At 49.7% G+C, this 20,567-nt stretch overlaps 1 protein-coding gene across 1 annotated transcript; it reads left to right on the plus strand.

The window, feature by feature from the left end:
• The first annotated feature begins 17,765 nt into the window (after positions 1-17,765).
• On the plus strand, positions 17,766-19,038 carry LOC124646616 (red chlorophyll catabolite reductase-like). The gene is made up of 2 exons (XM_047186716.1): positions 17,766-17,990; positions 18,427-19,038. Exons 1-2 carry the CDS (start codon positions 17,766-17,768, stop codon positions 19,036-19,038), a joined length of 837 nt encoding a protein of 278 aa, XP_047042672.1.
• Positions 19,039-20,567: the final 1,529 nt, after the last annotated feature.

A 20,567-nucleotide genomic window follows, 5' to 3' on the forward strand; every position in this document is an offset into this window, starting at 1 on the left:
GAAGAGGGCGCCATGCTGCTGCAGGAGGTGTGTCAGGAGGGGGTGCTCGGCCTCGGCGTCGGTCGTGGCGAGCTGAAGCTGTGGGGCCGGAGCGGTGCCCCCAATACCCTCCCACTGGACGCGGCGGCCCTGGCGCCAGAAGGTCATCGTGAGGGTGTCGAAGTCCCATAGGATGGGGCCGAGGGTCCGGAGGAAGTCGACGCCGAGGATGAAGTCGAAGCAGCCCAAGTCGATGCCGGCGCATGTGATGGTGAAGTGCTCGTTGCCGATGGTGAGAGGAACGTGTTGCGCCAGGCCATGGCACTGCAGGCGGTCGCCGTTAGCCACTGTGACGCGGAGGTGAGCACCGCCCGATGGCTGGAGGGCTAAGCGGCGCATGGTAGTCGCCGGCAGGAAGTTATGCGTGGAGCCCGTGTCCAAGAGAGCCACCAGGTTCTCGCCGCGGATCGTCACCGGCAGGAGCATAGTGCGCTCGTGGCGGATACTCGCCAGGGCGTGGAGAGAGACCACGAAGGCGGTGGCCGGCGCGGTCGTGGTGGCGGGCTCGGGCGGCGCCGATGGCTCGGCGAGTGTGTCTACCTCGAAGTCGTCGACCGTCTCCAAATAGAAGAGGCGGGGGCAGATGTGGCCGGGTGCATAGGGCTCGTCGCAGTTGAAGCACAGGCCGAGGCGGCGGCGCTCGAGCTGCTCAGCCGGGGTGCGCCGCCTGAACGTCCGTGTCGCAGCCGGGGCAGGGGTCGATGGCGCGGTCGGGTTCGGCCGGTCTGGCCGGGCGGCCGGCGGCGGTGGTCGAGCGGCCGGGCGGCCTCCGCGGCTCGGTGGTCCGGGCGGCATTGCCTGGGCGCGACGCTCGTAGGCGCGGGCGTAATGCATCGCTGTCTGGAGGTCCTGGGGAGCCTGAAGCTCCACGTCCACCCGAATATGGTCCGGCAGTCCACCGATGAAGAGCTCCGCGCGTTGCTGGCCCGTCACGCCCGGGGCGTGGCAAGCGAGAGCCTGGAAGCGCTCCGCGAAGTCCTGGACCGTGGTCGTGAAGGGCAGTCGCCCAAGCTCCGCCAATCGGCTCCCGCGAATTGGCGGCCGAAAGCGGAGGAGACAGAGCTCCCGGAAGCGGTCCCATGGGGGCATGCCGCCCTCGTCCTGCTCGAGGGAATAGTACCACGTCTGTGCGGCGCCCCGGAGGTGGTAAGAGGCCAGCCAAGTGCGGTCGGACGCGAGGGTGCGCTGTCCCCGGAAGAACTGCTCGCACTGGTTGAGCCAGTTGAGGGGGTCCTCCGAGCCGTCGAAGGTGGCGAAGTCGAGCTTGGCGAAGCGGGGCGGTGTCGGTGCAGCGCCTCCTTGGACGTATGGCGCGACGCGGCCGGCGGAGGGTTTCGCGTACCCTGCGGCTGCAGCGTCCGGAAGTGTGGGCATTGGCGGGTCCCCGGCCACGGAGTAGACCAGCGAGGGCGACGACGACGCGGTGATCCACGCCGGCAGCGGTGATGGCGACGGGGGAAAGCGAACCTGCTGGATAGGGACGCCGCTCGCGGAGGTGGGGGCCGGCCCGGTGGCGGCGGCCACGCCGGCCAGGGCAGGGCCGGGGGCGGGGACGGCAGCATCGTCACGCCGGGGAGCGCGGGTAGCCAGGGTGCGGGCACCGCGGTGGTGGCGGCGGGCGGCTGCATCGGCGCTGGCGGCCCCTGGGAGCCGATCAGGTACAGCCGGATCCCCTGGACGGTGGTGACGAGGTCGTTGATGACCCCGCTCATCTGCTCGGGAGTGTAAGCGACGGGAGTCGGTGGCGGGGCGGACGGCGACGTGACGGCGGCGACGGAGGTGGTGGCGGTCGTGGAAGCGGCCAGCTGGCCGGCCGGCGAAGTAGACGCGGGCGGTGGCGACGACATGATCGAACAAGAGCTATCTGATACCAAGTTGGTAGGAGCTCGGGTCCTGTCGTGTCTAGGACGTAGATTGTAGGGGAAGGAGGAAGGCTGTCGCGGCCGGGGAAGAGGGCGGCGGCGGCAGGGAGCCGTGGCGGCGGCCAAGGGCGGCGCGGCGGCTAGGGTTTGGAGAGACCGACTCCTTTGGGAGTCGGCAATAATATTCTGATTATTGCTTAATCCTTCACGTACGATTACAACTAGTATTTATGAGCTGAAAAATAGATAAACTAAATGGGCTAAGCCCCTAATTGGGCCCAGGGTTGGGCCCCCTCCTGAAATACGTCAGGCCGGTCATAACACAAGTCGCTTGTGAAACTGCAGCCTTAGGTGCAAGCAAGGTAGGTGAAATTAGTCGTGACAGTGCCACATGACCTCTCACTTCGTTGCATCATTAGCAGAGGTTGTCGTCAGTAGGCGTTAAATTCCTGGGATGCTTACATGTAGACTTACATGGCCTGAACCTACATGTCGACTTACATGGCCTGAACCTACATGTAGAAATCATGTTACAACTAGTTTTTATGACAAGGTAAATAAAAACAATAACGTTCAGCTTCAGTAGAGTGCAATCATCATGGATCGCACTCATCTCTGGTCATGCTACAAGGTAGGATCTGTTTCTCCTGAATCTAGTAACCGGTTTGCACTCCTCAAATCAGCCTTGTAACTAATGCTGGTGCTGGGTTAGAGTGCTGACCAGAATGCTGTTTTGGACTCTCTTGTCTATGAACTTTTACCTCAGTTGCCAAATCGACCAGGCTGCTGGTTCTGGGTTAGAGTGCTGGTGCTGTAGTATTTTTTTTTCTTTTTAGATAAAAGGCATCGATATGCCCGACTTTAAATTAATAAAGGCAGTAGAGTTCAACACAAACGATAATACGGATACAAACTGCTGCGGCATACAGCTTCGCCAAAAATAAAGACAAATACACCACAAGAAGTAAACCAGCTACAGCACCACCCAGGAGTAGGAAGGGCCGCCTGCGCCAGGGCTCCCCAAAAGCTATCTTCAAGTGTTCCAGCGAGATGAGATGTAGATCTCTCGAAGCTCGTTGATCATCCAGCAAAGCCCAGCTTAATCCCTAGTCTTGGAGTTTATACTCGACAGCTGCAAGAAAAGCATTGTTTTAAAGAAAATGGCAGAGGGGTGGTTAATGAATTTTTTCTCAATGGTCATCTTATTGCGGATTTGCCACAGCGCCCAAGATTGTGCCAGAAAAAGCAACCATAGCCATCTGCGCGGCCCCTGCCAAGCTAGAAAGGATATGGTGAAATTGAGCGAAGTTAGCCGGTCGCCAATTGCAGCCAAGAAGTTGTCTCAGCACACCCCACGCAAACCTCGCGAGGGAGCAGCTGAAGAAAATATGAGACGCATCCTCGAGGGCACCACAAAGAATGCAGGAGCCATCCGAGGGACCATGGCGAATCGCTATCTGACTGCTGGAGGGGAGCTTGTCAATGGCCAGTTGCCAAGAGAAGATTTTAATTTTTAGCGAAACTGCCGCAGACCAAAGGTCTTTGTACAGTACCGTTGCACCCTGCGAAAGTTTGGTGTACAAAGATTTCACAGAGAAGATTCCTGACTCCGTCAGATGCCAAGTAACTTGGTCAATACCAGCCTCTAGCCTCACATCCGCCACCAATTGTTCCATCGCTCTCCACTGAGCCATCCCCTGTGGGTTCAGCGAGCGATGAAGGCGCACCACCGAAACGTCTCCTACAAAGGCCTGCGATACTAGCAGGTTCTGATCTTCGTAAACGTCATATAAGGTTGGGAAGCAGTCTTTCAAAGGGGGCCGTCCCGACCCACCAATCTAACCAGAACCGCGTGCGGGTACCACTATGGACCAAGAATTTCGCCCCCAAGGGGAAGTAATGTTTGATTTTGTGGATGCTTTACCAAAACGAGGAACCACCCTGGCCCGTCCCAGCAAACAAAGGACAGGTCTCCTTTAGGCATCACGTATCCATTATAACTTATAAGATTAGCCTTTAATCAATAATCATAGTGGTATCCATGGCACTAGCTCTAGATCTATCCATCTACCTGCAAAAATGGCTTCTGCTTTTGGTTTTGCTTTGAGATTCCATAGCAGTTGCTGTACTGCCTCGCTCATCTGTGGGCTGTGGCCTGTGGCCGTACCTTTTTTTATCCCCGGGAATTCTCTGTGCTTTGCGTCTGTATCAGGCAATGTAAATTTACCCAGATCTAGCATGTTAACTGATTAAAAATAATCATGCAAAAGGGTATTCATCCATTGCCGTCAGCCAGATATTCATCAAGATGGATCATTTTGGCCTGGAGAAGTGACGGCCTGACAAACCTGAACCTGAATTGTCCGCCGTGCTTTCTGCAATGGTTCAGAACCTTGATCGATGCTCGTTCAGCAATTTCTTCCTATAAAGGCTGCAAGCCTACCCACCCATTGGAGGCGTCCGAGAGGGGCGAATTAATCTGGCACGTCCGTTTCACCTTACACAGTAAAATTCCAATCCCACTTTTCACTCCGGCCATTTGATGGGTTAAAAAATTATCACTTGTTCAGCTTTCCACCGAGTCCATGACACCTAGGGCCAGCCACGTGCGGGGTCTGCCGGTCGGAGGCAGCCACGGGCGCTCATTCACTTCGATATCCCCGTCTCCTCCCTTCCTCCCCAATTAGCCACCTCTCTGCAGCGCATCTGGAGGAACTACGGGAGCCCGACGGTGGCAGTGATCAGAATGGAACGGGACGGCAGCAAGCAGGGTTGGAACGGGTGGTCGCTTCTCCAACTCCTTCCTCCATCATCGCCGTGACTCTCCGGGCGACCAACTTCTCCACCAACTCCCCATGCCTAGCTCCACCTCGAATCTGGCCGTCGGGTTGAGCTCGGGGCTGAGCGCGCGGCTAACGATGTTCTGCTCAAAGAGGAGGGCAGGATCTTGATTTTTGGCAGCAGTGGAGGCTCGCCGGACGACCGCCCAATCCCTATTCCCCGCTCATTGCGGGAGCGATTCGCTCCCGCCTGAAGCGGGCGGACGGGGTGGGCCGGCCCATTAGCGGCAGCGGTGTGCCGTTTTCCCCAGTTTTTCTTTAGTTTTAGTTGGTTTTCTCTGGTTTGCTTTGCTTTTTCTTCCGGTTTTCGGTTTTCCGTCGTTTCCGATTTTTCTGACCAGTTTTTGAACTGTTTTCAAATCTAGAATTTTTTTTTTGAACTTTTTAAATCCGAACATTTTCATTTTTGAACTGTTTCGAATTTTGAACAGTTTTAAGTTAGAACATTTTTCATATTAGAACAATTTTTAGATCTGAATATTTTTAAATTCGAACATTTTTAGATTCAAATATTTATAAAGTTCGCGCTCCACGATAGACACCTTTCATGCGCGGGTTGGGCGTTTGGCGACAGACACCTCCTGTGCGTGGGTCCCGCGCGCGTAGATCAGACAAAATACAACCTAAGTAGAACCCTAACCGCCACACCCAGCGCTCCCATGGTCGCGATCCCCCTCCTGCTCCAGCCTCCTCCTCTCTGCCGCCGCCTCCCTCGCACAGATGGTCCATGGCCACAACTCGGCCGGCACGCTGACGCACCGTGGAGAGCCGTTGAGCTCCCTCACATCTCTCTGTCTCCCTTCTTTTCTTCCTCTCCCTTTGCCCTATGAATAATCCACTTCTTTTGCAGGAGCAGGTTTGGGGCTCCATGGGCATGGAGCAGCACCATCGGCGGATTCGTTACTCGATGCGGTCGGCCACCTCGCTCTCCTGTTCGTCTCGCTGCTGCCACTCCTCCGACCCTCGCCAACAGTCTGGCCTCCTCTCTTTTTCACTCACTACAGGAATGGCGACGTACGCCGAGGGCCGTGGCATACGCCGACGGCCAAATGTCGGGGCCGTCGGCGTATGGCCCGGCATGGCCAGCCAGCGAGTCTCACCCTCGGCGTATCGTTGCCGTCGGCGTAGCGAAGTCTACGCCGAGGGCAGCCCTCGGCATATGTTTGGCCCTAGGCGTAGACAGGGCTACGCCGACGGCCACCCTCGGCGTAGACTATTTGTACAATTTAAACACTTTCTTATATGTCATCGGGTTCCCATTTTGGCCAGATGGCGATTTAAACGAAGTCAGAAAATCCCGCGGAGCCGCATGGCGTCATTTTATGTGTCCTAGTAACCACTCCAAAAGACGGAATTGGGATACGGCAGTTATTTTGGAACACCTTTCACAAACAGGGCTATCAAGTCCGGAGTTCTATGACTTTTATGGGAAATGAGTAGGAAACGGTCCGTGACACCGCATAGTTTGTCGGAACGAGGCCATATTTGGCACGTGCGTGGTCCCTGGGATGGGAAGCAATGCCCCGGAAGCGGATTTCCAATCCGACCCATGGCCGATGGTTTTTTCATTTTCAGGGTGCCAAACGGGTTTTTTTGTGAAGCAGCTACATGGGGCGTATTTTTGTATTGCACGAGACCTCCGCGTAGTAGTAGGACACCGCCTCCGCACCACATATCACATGCCATATGTGCGTGCTAGCTATCTGGGAATCCATGCGGCTTCCTGATGTGTTCCGTTGAATCCGCTGGAAAGTGACCGGATTTGAACTAGGGGTACACTTTCCGTCGATCAATAAATTCCAGGAAAAATGTTTTTAGGTCTACAACTCATCACTTTATGTGCTAATTTTTTTTCGTTTAGCGCGATGGTGAACGGGTGCACCAGCGCGCCCGGTACGGCCATACCGCATCTCCGTGGGGGCCCGTTTTGGCCGGATGGCAATTTAAACTAAGTTAGAAAATCCCTTGGAGCCGCATGGCGTCATTTTATGTGTCCTAGTAACCACTCCAAAAATTGGAATTAGGATACAACAATTATTTTGGAAAACCCTTGACAAACAGAGCTATCACGTCCGGAGTTCTATGGCTTTTAGGGCAAATGAGTAGGAAACGGCCTGTGACACCGCATAGTTTGTCGGACCGAGGCCATATTTGGCACATGTGTGGTACCTGGGATGGGAAGCAAGGCCCCGGGAGCGGATTTCCAATCCGACCCATGGGCGATGGTTTTTTCATTTTCGGGGTGCCAAAACGGATTTTTTTTGTGAAGCAGCTACATGGGGCGTATTTTTGTATTGCGCGAGACCTCCGCATACTAGTAGGACACCGCCTCCGGACCACATATCACATGCCATATGTGCGTGCTAGCTATCTGGGAATCTCTGCGGCTTCCTGTTGTGTCCCGCCGAATCCGCTGAAAAGTGACCGGATTTGAACTAGGGGTACACTTTCCGTCGCTCAATAAATTACGGGAAAAATGTTTTTAGGTCTACAACACATCACTTTATGTGCTAATTTTTTTTCGTTTAGCGCGATGGTAAACGGGTGCACCAGCGCGCCCGGTACGGCCATACCGCATCTCCGTGGGGGGCCCGTTTTGGCCGGATGGCAATTTAAACTAAGTTAGAAAATCCCTTGGAGCCGCATGGCGTCATTTTATGTGTCTTAGTAACCACTCCAAAAATTAGAATTAGGATACGGCGATTATTTTGGAAAACCCTTCACAAACAGAGCTATCACGTCCGGAGTTGTATGGCTTTTAGGGAAAATGAGTAGGAAACGGCCTGTGACACCGCATAGTTTGTCGGAACGAGGCCATATTTGGCACGTGCGTGGTCCCTGGGAAGGAAGGCATGGCCCCAGGAGTGGATTTCCAATCCGACCCATGGGGGATGGTTTTTCATTTTCGGGGTGCCAAAACGAGTTTTTTTTGTGAAGCAGCAACATGAGACGTATTTTAGTATTGCGCGAGACATCCGCGTAGTGGTAGGACACCGCCTCCGCACCACATATCACATGCCATATGTGCATGCTAGCTATCTGGAAATCACTGTTGCTTCCTGCGGTGTCCCGCCGAATCCGCTGAAAACTGACCGGATTTGAACTAGGGGTACACTTTCCGTCGCTCAATAAATTCCGCGAAAAATGTTTTTAGGTCTATAACACATCACTTTATGTGCTAATTTTTTTCCGTTTAGCATGTTGGCGAACGGTGCACCAGCAGCGTCCGGTACGGCCATTTCGCATCTCCCGAGGGGGCCGTTTTGGCCAGATGGCAAGCTGGACGTCATATTTGGATTACTCTAATTTTTAGGTTCAAATGATGATATGGATGTTATATTTAGATTCCTCTCATTTTTCTGATCGATTTAGACATATTATTTGTGGAATTTCAATTTTTCGATTTAAAGATATCAATTATTCCATATTAAATAGAAAAAAACCAAAAAATAAAATCATTTTATTGTTATTTGAATTCAATATTATTATTCATTGTTACTTATATATTCATTGTTGTTTACTTATGTAATTGTTTGGAATTCAAAAATAAAGAGTTGTGACATCATGATCCAAGGGTTAATATGGTTGATAGGCTATTATTATCAGTAAGGTGTCAATTCTTTAAGGGAAGCTCATCCGAATGGAACCAAGAAGTTAAGCGTGCTGAGGTTAGAGTAGTGTGAGGATGGGTGACCGGCCGGGAAGTTTAACCATGATTGTAATTTGACCTAGGATTAAGTGTACTTAGAGTTAAAAGTGTATGGGTGAAAGATAAACAAGTAAAAAAAGAAAAAAAAATGGTGAAAAAAAATTAAAATTTGAAAAATTTTAAAACTCTATGCCGACGGCAAAGCCCTCGGCATATAAAAAAAATTATTTTTTTTCGAATTTTTTTATTGTATTTTTTTGGAAAAAATGAAAATTCAAAATTTTCAAATTTGTACGCCGACGGTTTTGCCGTCGGCGTAGCGTGCTACGCCGAGGGCGGGGCTACGCCGACGGCAATGTTATCTATGCCGAGGGACCTAAACGCCGACGCCATACGCCGAGGGCTGCCGTCGGCGTAGCCTACGCCGAGGGCCAAACGTGGCTACGCCGAGGGCAGCTGGCCGTCGGCGTATGCGTCCATTCCTGTAGTGACTGGGAGCAACGAGCGCAGCCCTCCGACGGACAAGTGACACAAGCCGGACTGAGCTAGAACCCGCGGCTTACCCTGCAAGGAGCGCTCGGCGCCTGCTCCTTCATCCCCACCAGCCAGGTCACCACGCTGGTACCTCCGCCCCCACCTCGTCGGCACGTCCGTCCTCACCGGTCAACGCGATATTAGGTACCCCTGGTCTCCCCTTTCCTCTCCCCCCTCCTCACATTCTTTTATCCCCTTCCCAATTCATGTGTGATGTATTTTGTTCTTAATTTTGGTTAATTCATTACATAGTTCATTGTTGTTTCCCGTGTGATTGGTAGGCTAGCTAGGGATTGTTCCGTGAGCATCAATCAGTCTAGATGGAGAACTCTCTCATCAAACTTTGGCAAGGTTATTTTCTCATGGAATTGAACAATAAAAGCCTATATGGTTCTTTGATCTGAATAATATGGAGGCCAATGATTCTTTTTCAGGACAAAAGGGGTGGACACATTCACTGGGAGGCTTTTAGATATTCACTCAAAGATGATGTGTCTTTACAATTGCCTTACACCAAGGTATCTGTTTTCAGCTTAACCTGTAAACTTTTTTTTTGGCTTACAGGGGTCATTCAAATTCTTCTTTATGCAAGGATAGGGTTTATTCATATGACTAGCTTTTGCGATGATCTTTTGGATAATCTAACCATGAACTTAACTCTGCCAAAAATGGCATTACGAGCCTTGTGGATTACTCAAATTACGTTTTCTCTTGTTTCTGTGTGGATCATTTGTATGTTTATATTTATGTGCTCAGGACCAAATGAACTACTCATCTAGCAGCTGGAGCAAACCTACAAAGCTAGAGCACGAGAAAATGATGAGGTGCATAACCTTTTCTATTTCTGTAGCATTCTATAATGTATAATCTTAGGTATACCTTTCAGCTGTAACATACCTGTTTATCAGCTGGGTAAAGTTGTACTTCCTCTGTCCCAAAATATAAGATGTTTTAATTGGCTAAAATAGCCTACCAAAATGTCTTATATATATAGTGGAACTGCGATAGTAGAATACATCTTTTTGTGTAATACTCCCTCCGTTCCTTTCTATAGTGCCTATTATTTTTTCGCTTTTGTTTCAAAATATAAGAGTAAAGCTTTGTTTTTTTGCAAAGAAGCCCTCCCACCGTTCTGTTCTCGTCCACGAGATTTGCAAACGAATTTTTTTCCATGCATAACATAAGGTAACTGATATGTTAGGTGCTGAAAACGTGGAGCCAATCTGTGCTCGCACGTCTCCTCTCTATACTACTCCGTCCGCACGCCCCCTCTGTAGTCGCATGATCTCAACGAATCTAGCCAATCTCACGTATTCCTCCGCTGGCTGATCTCACGTAGACTCCTCGGCTGGAGTATTAGCTGGCCGATCTCTCGATCTCCTCGGCTTGAGTCTATGCCTGTGTGTGCGCGCGGGAGAGACAGAGAAAAAAAGTGCCAGAGAAAGAAGAATAGCGGGGGAGAGGAAGGCCTTCACGCGATCAGTTAGATCGAGAGGATTTCGCCAACGAGAATAAAGGGAGATACGATCCTCCACGCGAACGGTTATGGCAACCTCGGATCTGATTTTTTTTTCCTTTTATCTCTCTCACATCGGTAGGGGGTTTTGTGTTAAAACAACTGCTTGCGCTAATTTCCGTGCCAAAAAAGAATAGGCACTATAGAAAGGAACGGAGGGAGTACATGCTTTTGCTGCCGAATTTTCGCCAATAGCACATCACAGGTATTTGCAATGAGACACAATTCTACTTGGTGCTCTTATTCGTACATTTGCTGCCCTTCTGCAGCCATCATTGAGAAGACTCGGCTGATGTGAGATTAGAAATGCATTTTTGGTTTCCTCTTATCCCCATATATATTGTTGTTGAGATCCTTCCAAATTGGTGTTTGAGTAGACAAACAGGAGGTCAAGTTTGTTATAGCTAGGAGTTTTCTGTGAATAAGGAATAAGAAACATATTTTATCTAATAAGGCATTTACTTGAATCTTATGTATTTTTGTTTATTTAATTTATTGGTTGAACATCAGACCTTCAATATGGTAGTTTTCTCTATTTTCAGCAGGATTGACATTTGATTCGGTGTAACAAAAATACAAGTTCAGATTTGATCTGGAATGAACCACCATCATTAGTATCTTATCAATTGCTGCAATTTAATTAATCAATAGAATACCTGATGCTTTCGTACATTCCAATCCAATCTTTTTGCTTCCCACACAATAGCCGGTCTATGAACCTAGCATAGAGGAACTATGCTCTTGAAATGATGAGTATTATAATAATCATTTGAGCACATTTTCTAATTCGGAAATAGTCATTACAAACTTGATATGGTTATAAGCCCTATGTCCTTAGTTTATGAACGTATCAGTAACACTACCTCATATAGGAAAATGGGCACAAGTAAAAAAGTTCTCCTTTTTAGTTTGGACTGGTTCTGTGCCCCAACGTTGGACTGTGTAGTATATGTTATATGTTGTTGGTACCGACTAAATGGGAAATCTGTATGCACTTGCGGGCATAGTGAGTTGGAGATTTGCGGGATAGCTGAACCCAAAGGCTCCATTTTATCTGCTCGCATATTCTCGTAGGTGTACAAGTTTTCAGTCTGCTTATCTATTCCTCGTCTAAGATAGCACCCAGTTCTAGAGACCATAAGAGAACTTTTTTCTGAAGTATGATACCACATTGCTTTGCATGTTTACAAGATGTCATTATCAGTCATGTTTCTACCATTTTACCTTTGCGTTTTAAAAAATTCAGAAATATAATGTATTTGTAACAAAAATGAACACCCATGTAGGATTACAAAAATAATCTCCCCATGTATTTTATTTCATGTCAATGTCCTGGGATTCATTCAGAATCTACCCAAGAAGCTATTCTGTGGATTTTGATTCTGATTCATATGTATACTTCCATGATGATTTGATCAAATCCACCTTGCCGAGATAGTCTTGGAATGAGTTGTTCTAACAAGTGCTTTTGTTTTGCTTAAGCGCTTATTTGTTGCCCTAAGAACTTGCTAAATTTTGGCACATGCTAAATGAATGTAAACTACTTTGTTCCAGTGTTAGATTAGCTTACCTGCTGTAGCTCCCACCCAAAGGAAAAAGATAGATGACATTCCTGATTTACTTACTGTAGTTTTCATTACTATATCAGAAGCTTAATAATTATCTCGTCTTATGCAAAATACAGTGCAACTGATCAGAATTTTTAAGTTTATAGATGATGTTTGGTAGCGTGATTTTCTTACAATTTCCCCTCTTTATGCAGGCAATACTAAGTATGAGAAGGTTGTCCATTAAGAATATGAGTCTGCAATGCAGGAACTGAGCGCCATAGTTCCTGCTTGGGAGAAATAAACCATCATAAGAACAGCTATAAGGTATATGAACTTTGTAATTACTTGTTCTGGGAGGATTTTCTCATTAAATGATATACATGTGATAAATTACTGACAACTACTTCCCCTGTCTTGGTAGTTCCGTCTTGCTATGACTTTGTACTTTTCTATTACTTTTCTGCTAGCTGAATTTTCTTTTGTTTGTTTGTTATAAACTTGATAATCGACATTGCGTCCTTTCCATCTAATGCAGGTCTATTGTAGTTCTTTATTTGTCTCATGTCTATTTCCTAACACTGTTTTATTTTTCTGTTGTTACCTAATGATAGCTAGAATTTGATGCGGCTGCAATATGGGTATTTTTCTGAAATTGGTTGTTTCTTTATTGAATTACTTTGTGAACTTGGGTTTCGAACTTCACAAAAATTTATTTCTTTTAATATTTGTTGTGCTCAGTTTTTGGCACATTTGTGTTCTCTAGATGGTATCATTTCGAGCTATTAAATATTGAAGAATAATTCCGAAAAATAACTTTGCCATATTAAACGATGCGGGACCTTTGTCATACCTTAAAGTGGGATATTTGGCTGCTTCTCCAGCAAAGAATGCCTTTGTGACTTTGCACCACACAGATTGGGAGGTCACAATTTGTTTCAAATCATCAGGGACTCCAGCAGGTTTATCCTTGTTGCACTGGACACTTATTCCTGATGATAGTCGCCTGCAGTTTGGATGAATGTGGAAATGCTTTCATGAGATTTCACTCTTTGCTCTCACTCATTGTTTCTTTTGTATTATTTTCTTTTGCCGTTGTAGACCACCAGGGTCACTTGTGTACTAATTAATTTAGATATAATCTGGCACTCAGCCATTATGTGCTTATTGACATGCGCTTACTGCGGTTTTGCCAGATTATATGTTTCGAAATTCCATTGAAAAGCCAGGCGATTGGGGCCTGCCTCCTTACATTAATTATTGTATATCCTTGTATAATTTGTACAGCTAACTTGAGAGTAAAAAAAGACAAGATGACCAATCTATAAAATCATGGTGTTGAGATTGGTTTGCAACTGATAGGCTAGGAGGCGCCCCATGGGTGCCCCAACCACTAGTAACTATAATCTCTTAAGACTTTCTAATAAAAAGCCACGTGGTGCATCACTCTGACAGAGGCGGCTGGAGTTTTCCTCCATTTTTAAGAAAAATGCTCATGATCAGTGGAGTAGCACCAAAGCTACTGGCAATCAAGACACCACACAGCTACGGCTCTCTGCCCTGCCAAACATAGCTAAAAGGTGAACATGCACCCCTCGTCTCTCGTCGCCTCACATCGGCTAGACCGGTCCGATCATGAGGAGAGGAGGCCGATTTTCTTCGTTCGAGTTTGGCAAGCTGCGCACTTGTACTTAACACAATTTGATAGGTGGAATGAGAAAGGGGGAGAAGATGTTTCAAATGGATGGATCATCTCTCAATTTTGTTGGATGAAACTCTCTAGATCTAGAAATTTGTGGAGTTGAGTACAAAGGGGTATGAAAGACTCAAGAACTTGATCTGGATCTGAAAAATAGCCAAGGTATTGATCCACGAAATTAGTACTGTACCTTCCTTATATAGAAAAAGTAAACGTTTAGTGTCTAAATTCGTGTAGAAAAAGATATAGCCGGTATGATTGGCCATGGGCCCGGTCATACTGGCCCAAGTGTCTGGAACGGAACAAGCAAGAGGGAGCAGCGAGAAAAAGGGAACACGAAGGATGGGCCGGTATGACCAGCACGTTAGCCCATCTTCAGCCGCGCAATGCAAACTGACGCTGCGACCGTTTGCGTCCGCTGGACCGAAAAATACGTCTGGTACCACCTCTAGCGGGGCAACGCAAAGTGACCGGGTCGTCCGCGGCGACGCAAATCTGGAAAATACGCGCCTCGGATGCGTCTCTGCGGACGCTGCATGGACGCGTAAAGTGTTCGCTCGTGTCTGGTGGACGTTTCGTCGGGCCCGCCTGGCAGCAACCCTACGTCGATACGTCTTCTCAAACGCGCCAGCGACTGGCACCGCTACATCGTTTCGGCAGTCTGCGCCACGTTAATGGTGATGCCTTGGCTGTCGAGCGGCCGTCGCCTACCTCCGCCAACCACGTTAATAGCGACGCCACGCATCCCGCGGCCATCGCCTGCCTCCGGTCTATATAAAGAGGGCGCGCGTTCTTCTTCCTCATCCACTCCTCCAAACAAACCCTAGCCGCCACAAGCTCCACCGTAGCGCCGCCTAGCTCTTCCTGCGACGCAGCCAGGCCCGCGAGGAAGTCCATGGCGGGTCCTGGTGGCCGGCGAGGCGGTCGAGGCCGCGACCCTGGGCGCCCCCGGGGCCGGGGCAGGGGCCGGCGAGGCGGTCGAGGCCGTGGCCCTGGGCGCCCCCGGGGCCGAGGCAGGGGCCCCCGTGGTGGAGCAGCTACGGCCTCACGCTCGTCGTCGCCTGCGCCCTCCTCGTCTTCGCAGGACGACCGCTGCTTCGAGTTCCTCCTCCGCATCGACGACGACCCACTCGGCATCAAGCGGCTCCCGGATAAGTTCGCCGAGTTCGTTGATGGCGTCGAGCCGGCGCACTTGTAGCTACGGGAGGCCAGCTGCAACTTCTGCCGGTGGACTGTGGAGGTCTTGTTCGACGGGCAGGGCAAGATGTATCTGCACACGGGGTGGGACAAGTTCGCCCGCGACCTTGCGCTCGAGCCCGGCTGCCAGCTCACCTTCCTCTACGATGGGGACGGCGAGATGATCGTCAAGGTGTTCGACGATACAGCCTGCCGCAGGCACTACCACACCGGCGAATCCGGCTCAGACACCGATAGTTAGAACTTAGAGTGTTCTTTTCTTTGCAGCGAATATGGCTATGGGCCAGACGAAGCCAGTAGTGAACGTTTCTGGTTATTCTTCCTCGGAAGAACCAACAGGGGCACCGTCCAGGCTGGATTTTCCAGTTTGGTTGACTGGGTGTGCCTCGAATGTTCTTTCTTGGCAGCGAACAAACGGAAATCAACACAACTGGTTTTTTTTAAATGTTTTTATTTGTGTCAACCATGGTTCAAACTATGTATTAGTTTGTGTAAAACATGTTCCAAACTATGTATTAATTTGTGTAAAATAATGTTTCAATATGTAATGTTTGGAACTATGTTTAAATGGAGAAGAGGAAAAAAACAAGAAAAAAAATGCGTCGTCCAGCTGGAACCACCCCTGACCTGCGGACAAAAACGATCATTTTACCGTCTGTGGCACGACGCAAACGGACACGCACGAACAATAAAATGCGTCGCGTCGGCTGGAGATGCGCCCAACGAGCCAAGTGGTGCACCTAAGCAGACGCGCAAGTCAACAGGAAAAACGGCGCAGAACGCGAGCGCAGAGCAGAGCGGGCATGCATGCCTTGCTGCTGCGGGACACTGGGAACAACACGGGCGATGATGCGGAAGCCGATGCGCGTAGCGTGCGGAGTGAGAGAGAGAGGAGCGGGTGGGGCGGTGAGCGGCACAGCGAGGGACGCGAGGCAGCGAGCGAGGCGAAGCGACGGCCAAGTCGAGCAGCTCGGGGAAGATGGGCCGGCTCGGTATGACCGGTCCCGGTCATACCGGCCGCCCTTCCTGGACGCGCGGGAGATGGGCTTCCCGGTCAGACCGGCCCAGTGCCCGGTATGACCGGCTGGGTCCACTGGAATCTGGCCACGCCAGCCAGTTAGACCGGCCAGGTCTGGTTGGACTTGCCCGAGCTGCTGTTTCACCTCTTTCTTTTTATTTTCTTCACCTTTTTTTCTTTTCTTCTTCCACTCTTTCTCCTTTCTTTATTTAGAAAAAAAAACAGAGCAAACTACGAGCACGAGATGAGGAGAACCAAAGGTGAAATATGATGGCATACAATGACAAATATATGGTGGAGGAAGACGGCAAACGCAAGGTGCAAAAAGATGGCAAAAGATAGAAATAATGTGGGGAGCAAGATGCCAAACGAGAATATAGAAATAGAGAGGATTGATTTGAGCCAAGTAGCTAAATAAAAACTTCGATATCCTCTTAATAGTGCAGGGTCCTATACTCAAGAAAAACCGAAAAGAGCAGACTATCTTGTTGCGATTTTTCGAGCTCCGTCTTCGAGCTCTCTTTCGAACTCAGTCTTGAGCTCTTCCTCTCCCTTTTCACGACGTGGCCCGACACCATAATAGGGCGAGAGAATTAGCAGCATTCCGCTTGACCTTGATAACGATGCTCATACTTCATTCAAGCCGGAACACCTCGGTTGATCGCATGATCTAGGTCTTGGTCACCAATAGTTCAACTCAAGAGACTTGGAGGATTGTGACACCGACTTCGAACCAAACCTTTTTTGTTGACATCAACTATCTTGAATGCAACATATGGACTTCAAGCAAAACCTATGGAGTACTCTTTGAAACAAAAACTCAATGAAAATATTAGTCCATAGAAATTATCATCAATTACCAAAAACAAACATAGGGAAAAATACCCTTACAATAAGAAGACAAATGCTCGAATTCCTGTAGAATTTTGTGCTTTGCTTTGGCAATTTGTATTTGCCGCAATGATGTCTTTTTTAATAGAGGTGAAGGTGTGCTCTTTTTTGCCTACTGGATCTACATGTTGATCAGTGGAAACCTATGAAATTTGGATGCATTCGGTTAATAGCGATCGAGTTCGGGCTATTATCTTCAGCCAGATTGACTGCATACTAAAAGGATACAAGATGTTTAGTGGAGTTTTGCACCCTCTTTTTCATTGACTAATTCATGTACCCAGTTTATGCGATCAGTAAACTTGTAATATAATAACTATAATCTCTTAAGACTTTCTAATAAAAAGCCACGTGTGGTGCATCACTCTGACAGAGGCGGCTGGAGTTTTCCTCCATTTTTAAGAAAAATGCTCATGATCAGTGGAGTAGCGCCAAAGCTATTGTCAATCAAGACACCACACAGCTACGGCTCTCTGCCCTGCCAAACATAGAAGGTGAACATGCCGTACGTGACATGCACCCCTCGTCTCTGGTCGCCTCACATCACAGGGCTGGACCGGTCCGATCATGAGAGGGAGGAGGCCGATTTTCTTCGTTCGAGTTTGGCAAGGTGCGCACTTGTACTGCTTTTAAGCACGAGCGTGTTGGCTGTTTGCGGCACAACATTTTTCCTACGATTGATTTTCTTCCACACCGTACCGCTTGTGTTCTTTCTCCATCGCCGTCGCTGCGAGCTTAGCGGAGATCGCACGTCGCTGGCGACTCGCTGCGTGTATATACGCGCATAAACACTGCACACCGGTCACTAGCTTGCACAGACCAGCTGAGACGTGTCCTCTGGCCAGCCCTCATGCTTCCCGCTCCGTGCAGGCCGCTCCTCCACCGCTGCTCACAGCAGGCGGCGGCCGTCGACACCGTCGGCGCGGCGTCACGACGTCGCCGCCACCGTCCTCTCTGCGTACCATCGGGACCGATGCGCGCGTCGGCGGTGGCACAGCAGAGGAGGGCCGACGCGGTGGGCCGGATGCCGCCGCTGGCGCACCGGGAGGTGATGCTGGAGCTGGCGGGCAAGGCGGAGGCGGCGCTGGGCGCGCGCCTTCTGCCGTCCGAGGTGCCCGCGGATGTGGCGGAGTTCCGCAACGCCGCCGGGAACGCACTCGGCTCAGTGGACGTGCGCCGCGGCGTGCCCGGCTCGTCGGTACGTACGTGAACATAGCGCAGTACATTGACATGTGTGGATGATGGTTTGCATGTCTAGAAGAACGAGCTCAATTAGGTTTATAGCACTTGGTTGCTGTATATACTCGATTTATACGTGTACAACTTGTGAGAAGTATAACAAGCTAGCAGCCCACAGCTGAACCAGTTGATTACAGAGGAAATTAAGTTTAAAGGTTGCTGATGCAGTCTCTGACGGTAACTTTGATGAGTCGAAGTTAATTTGTGGCAATCCGACTGCTAAGTGCTAAACTGTGAATTACTACGTCCAAACATAATAAGCTAGCTCCTCAGTAGTAGTTTACAGCAATTTAAGCTTAACTATTTGTCGCTGACTTGATTGCTAGGCACGTTTATTTAGATGTTCATGACTAATTCTTCAACTTCTTTCATGTTTTTTCTCTCCTGTGCTGAAGGTCGACTTCACGCTCGAGGCCTGGTTCCACCGCCAGCTCCCGGGTGGCGGAGCCATCGACATCAGCTCCCTGATTTTCGTCCTCAACGGCGCCACCGACGCGCCACACTTCCTCATGGAGTTCATCCAGGGCGGCCCAACCTCGCTCGTCATCCTCCTCGACCTCCTCCCGCGCAAGGACCTCCCGCTTCACCCAGAGTACATCACCAAGTACTACGAGGCCACGGGCGTGGACGCGCACCGCCGGAGCATCGAGCGGCTACCGCAGGTCCGGCCCTACGTCTCGCCGTTGCTGCTCGTGCGGAGCCTGTGGTCGCCCACGGCGGTCGTCGTGGACGTGCAGTGCGGGGAGGGAAGGGAGGCGGCGCTCGAGAAGATCGTGCAAGGCCAGCTCGCGGCCTCCGCCAAGGAGGTTCTTGGCGTCTGGCTGGAGCACTCCGCGGTGGCGGTGGAGATGAGTGACGCAGAGAGGGAGAGCATGGTGGCCAGGGATAAGATGATCTCGGCTACGGAGCTGGAGCTCAACCTATCCGCCAACCTGCCGAGGATGTTTGACGCCGACGTCTCCGCCAGGGTCGTTGCTGAGATCCGCAAGGCGTTCTTAGGGCACTGAAAGTCTACTGGAGATCATCATGCATGGCTATGTAAAGTGTATACAGGTACAACGACTATAGACGTGCCAAAAGTACAGGGGACTGCATTTGTTTGGTGTCGGGGGATGACCCCCGGTAAGGGTATGGCCTAATGCCCAACTTAAATCTTTAATGTCGGCTTATCAAAGTAAGCCCGATAATCTTGTTTACGGGTAAAAATGGTGTTAGACCAGATACTAGTAGAAAACAGGTTTTTCGTCAGGTCTCTTTGGTCTCGGCCGTGTCCTCGGCTAGAACCAAAGGCCTGGCCACGTCGCCCTGAATCCGCCCAATCGTACTGCACCCATAGGTCCCGGTTTGTTAGGATCCATTTGTCCCGGTTTGTATCCCAAATCGGGACTAAAGGATTTTGCGGCACGTTGCGCCTGCAGTACCCCCTTTAGTTCCGGCTTGTGACACGCGCCGGGACTTAAAGTCAAATGGTTCGTTCCGCGGAAGCCGATCGCCGTGTCGCCATTATTGACCAGCGCCGAAATCGAGCGTCACGCGCACGGGAATTGATCACCCGGTGGCTGGTCCTGTTCATCTTCATCTTTCATTCCTTTATATGCCCATCTTCTCCACCATTTCCACACACAACATTCTTCCATCTCATCTCCTCCACCATTGCAAAAAAAGCTCTCCTCTTCGTCGACGTTTCGGACTCATGGAGAACCTCGCGCGCGACCCGGCTCCTCGAACTCGGGTGTACCACCTGATGGCGAAGGGATGTCGTTCAAGGTCACGGTCGCTCTCCGTGCAAGAAGGGTGGAGAAGGGGATCCGCGCCGTGAAGAGGGACTATCTCGACAACGCACCAATCAAGTGTGTCGGCTTGGATTGCGAGTTCACCAACCCTCGCGAGGGTGATCAGCGCGCTGCCGTCCTTCAACTCTCGGTGGCGTCCAAGAATTTGGTATTCCAAATTTGTCATGTTGATGAAGTGCCACAAGTTCTTAGGGAGTTCTTGCAGGACAGGACCATCAGATTCTGCGGCGCGGCTATCGGCAAGGATGTGGAGATGCTCCGTACGGTATTCATATTACTTCTGCGTACGACCTCTAGAAGATACTCCCGAATCCTACAAATATCACATTCTGAATCTATATGAGCTGGCACATTCTATCATTGGGATAAAGCTTGAGAAGAAGAAGAGGAAGAAGTACAATAAAAAGGACGCCGCGCAAGAAAAAGAATATGAACTCATATTTGGATAGGCCAATGTTCCATTAAGCTACGAGCAAGTACGCTATGCCGCGCTGGACGCTCGTCTGGGCTTCGAGATGGCTAGGAGTTATTGACAGCTAGTTAGCTACAATAGCCATGTTGATCGTCTCAACATTTATGTGTATGAACTATGTGTCTTTCTATAAATCGTCTTCAATATATATCGAAGTATGTGTATGAACTATGTGTCTTTTAATATATATCGAACTATGTGTATGAACTAGAGACATATTTTCGTGTGTATTTTACATCTCTGCATTCACTCCATGCCGCCTCCTCCACGT

The sequence above is a fragment of the Lolium rigidum genome, chromosome 1, assembly GCF_022539505.1.
Source record: "Lolium rigidum isolate FL_2022 chromosome 1, APGP_CSIRO_Lrig_0.1, whole genome shotgun sequence".
NCBI lineage: Eukaryota > Viridiplantae > Streptophyta > Magnoliopsida > Poales > Poaceae > Lolium > Lolium rigidum.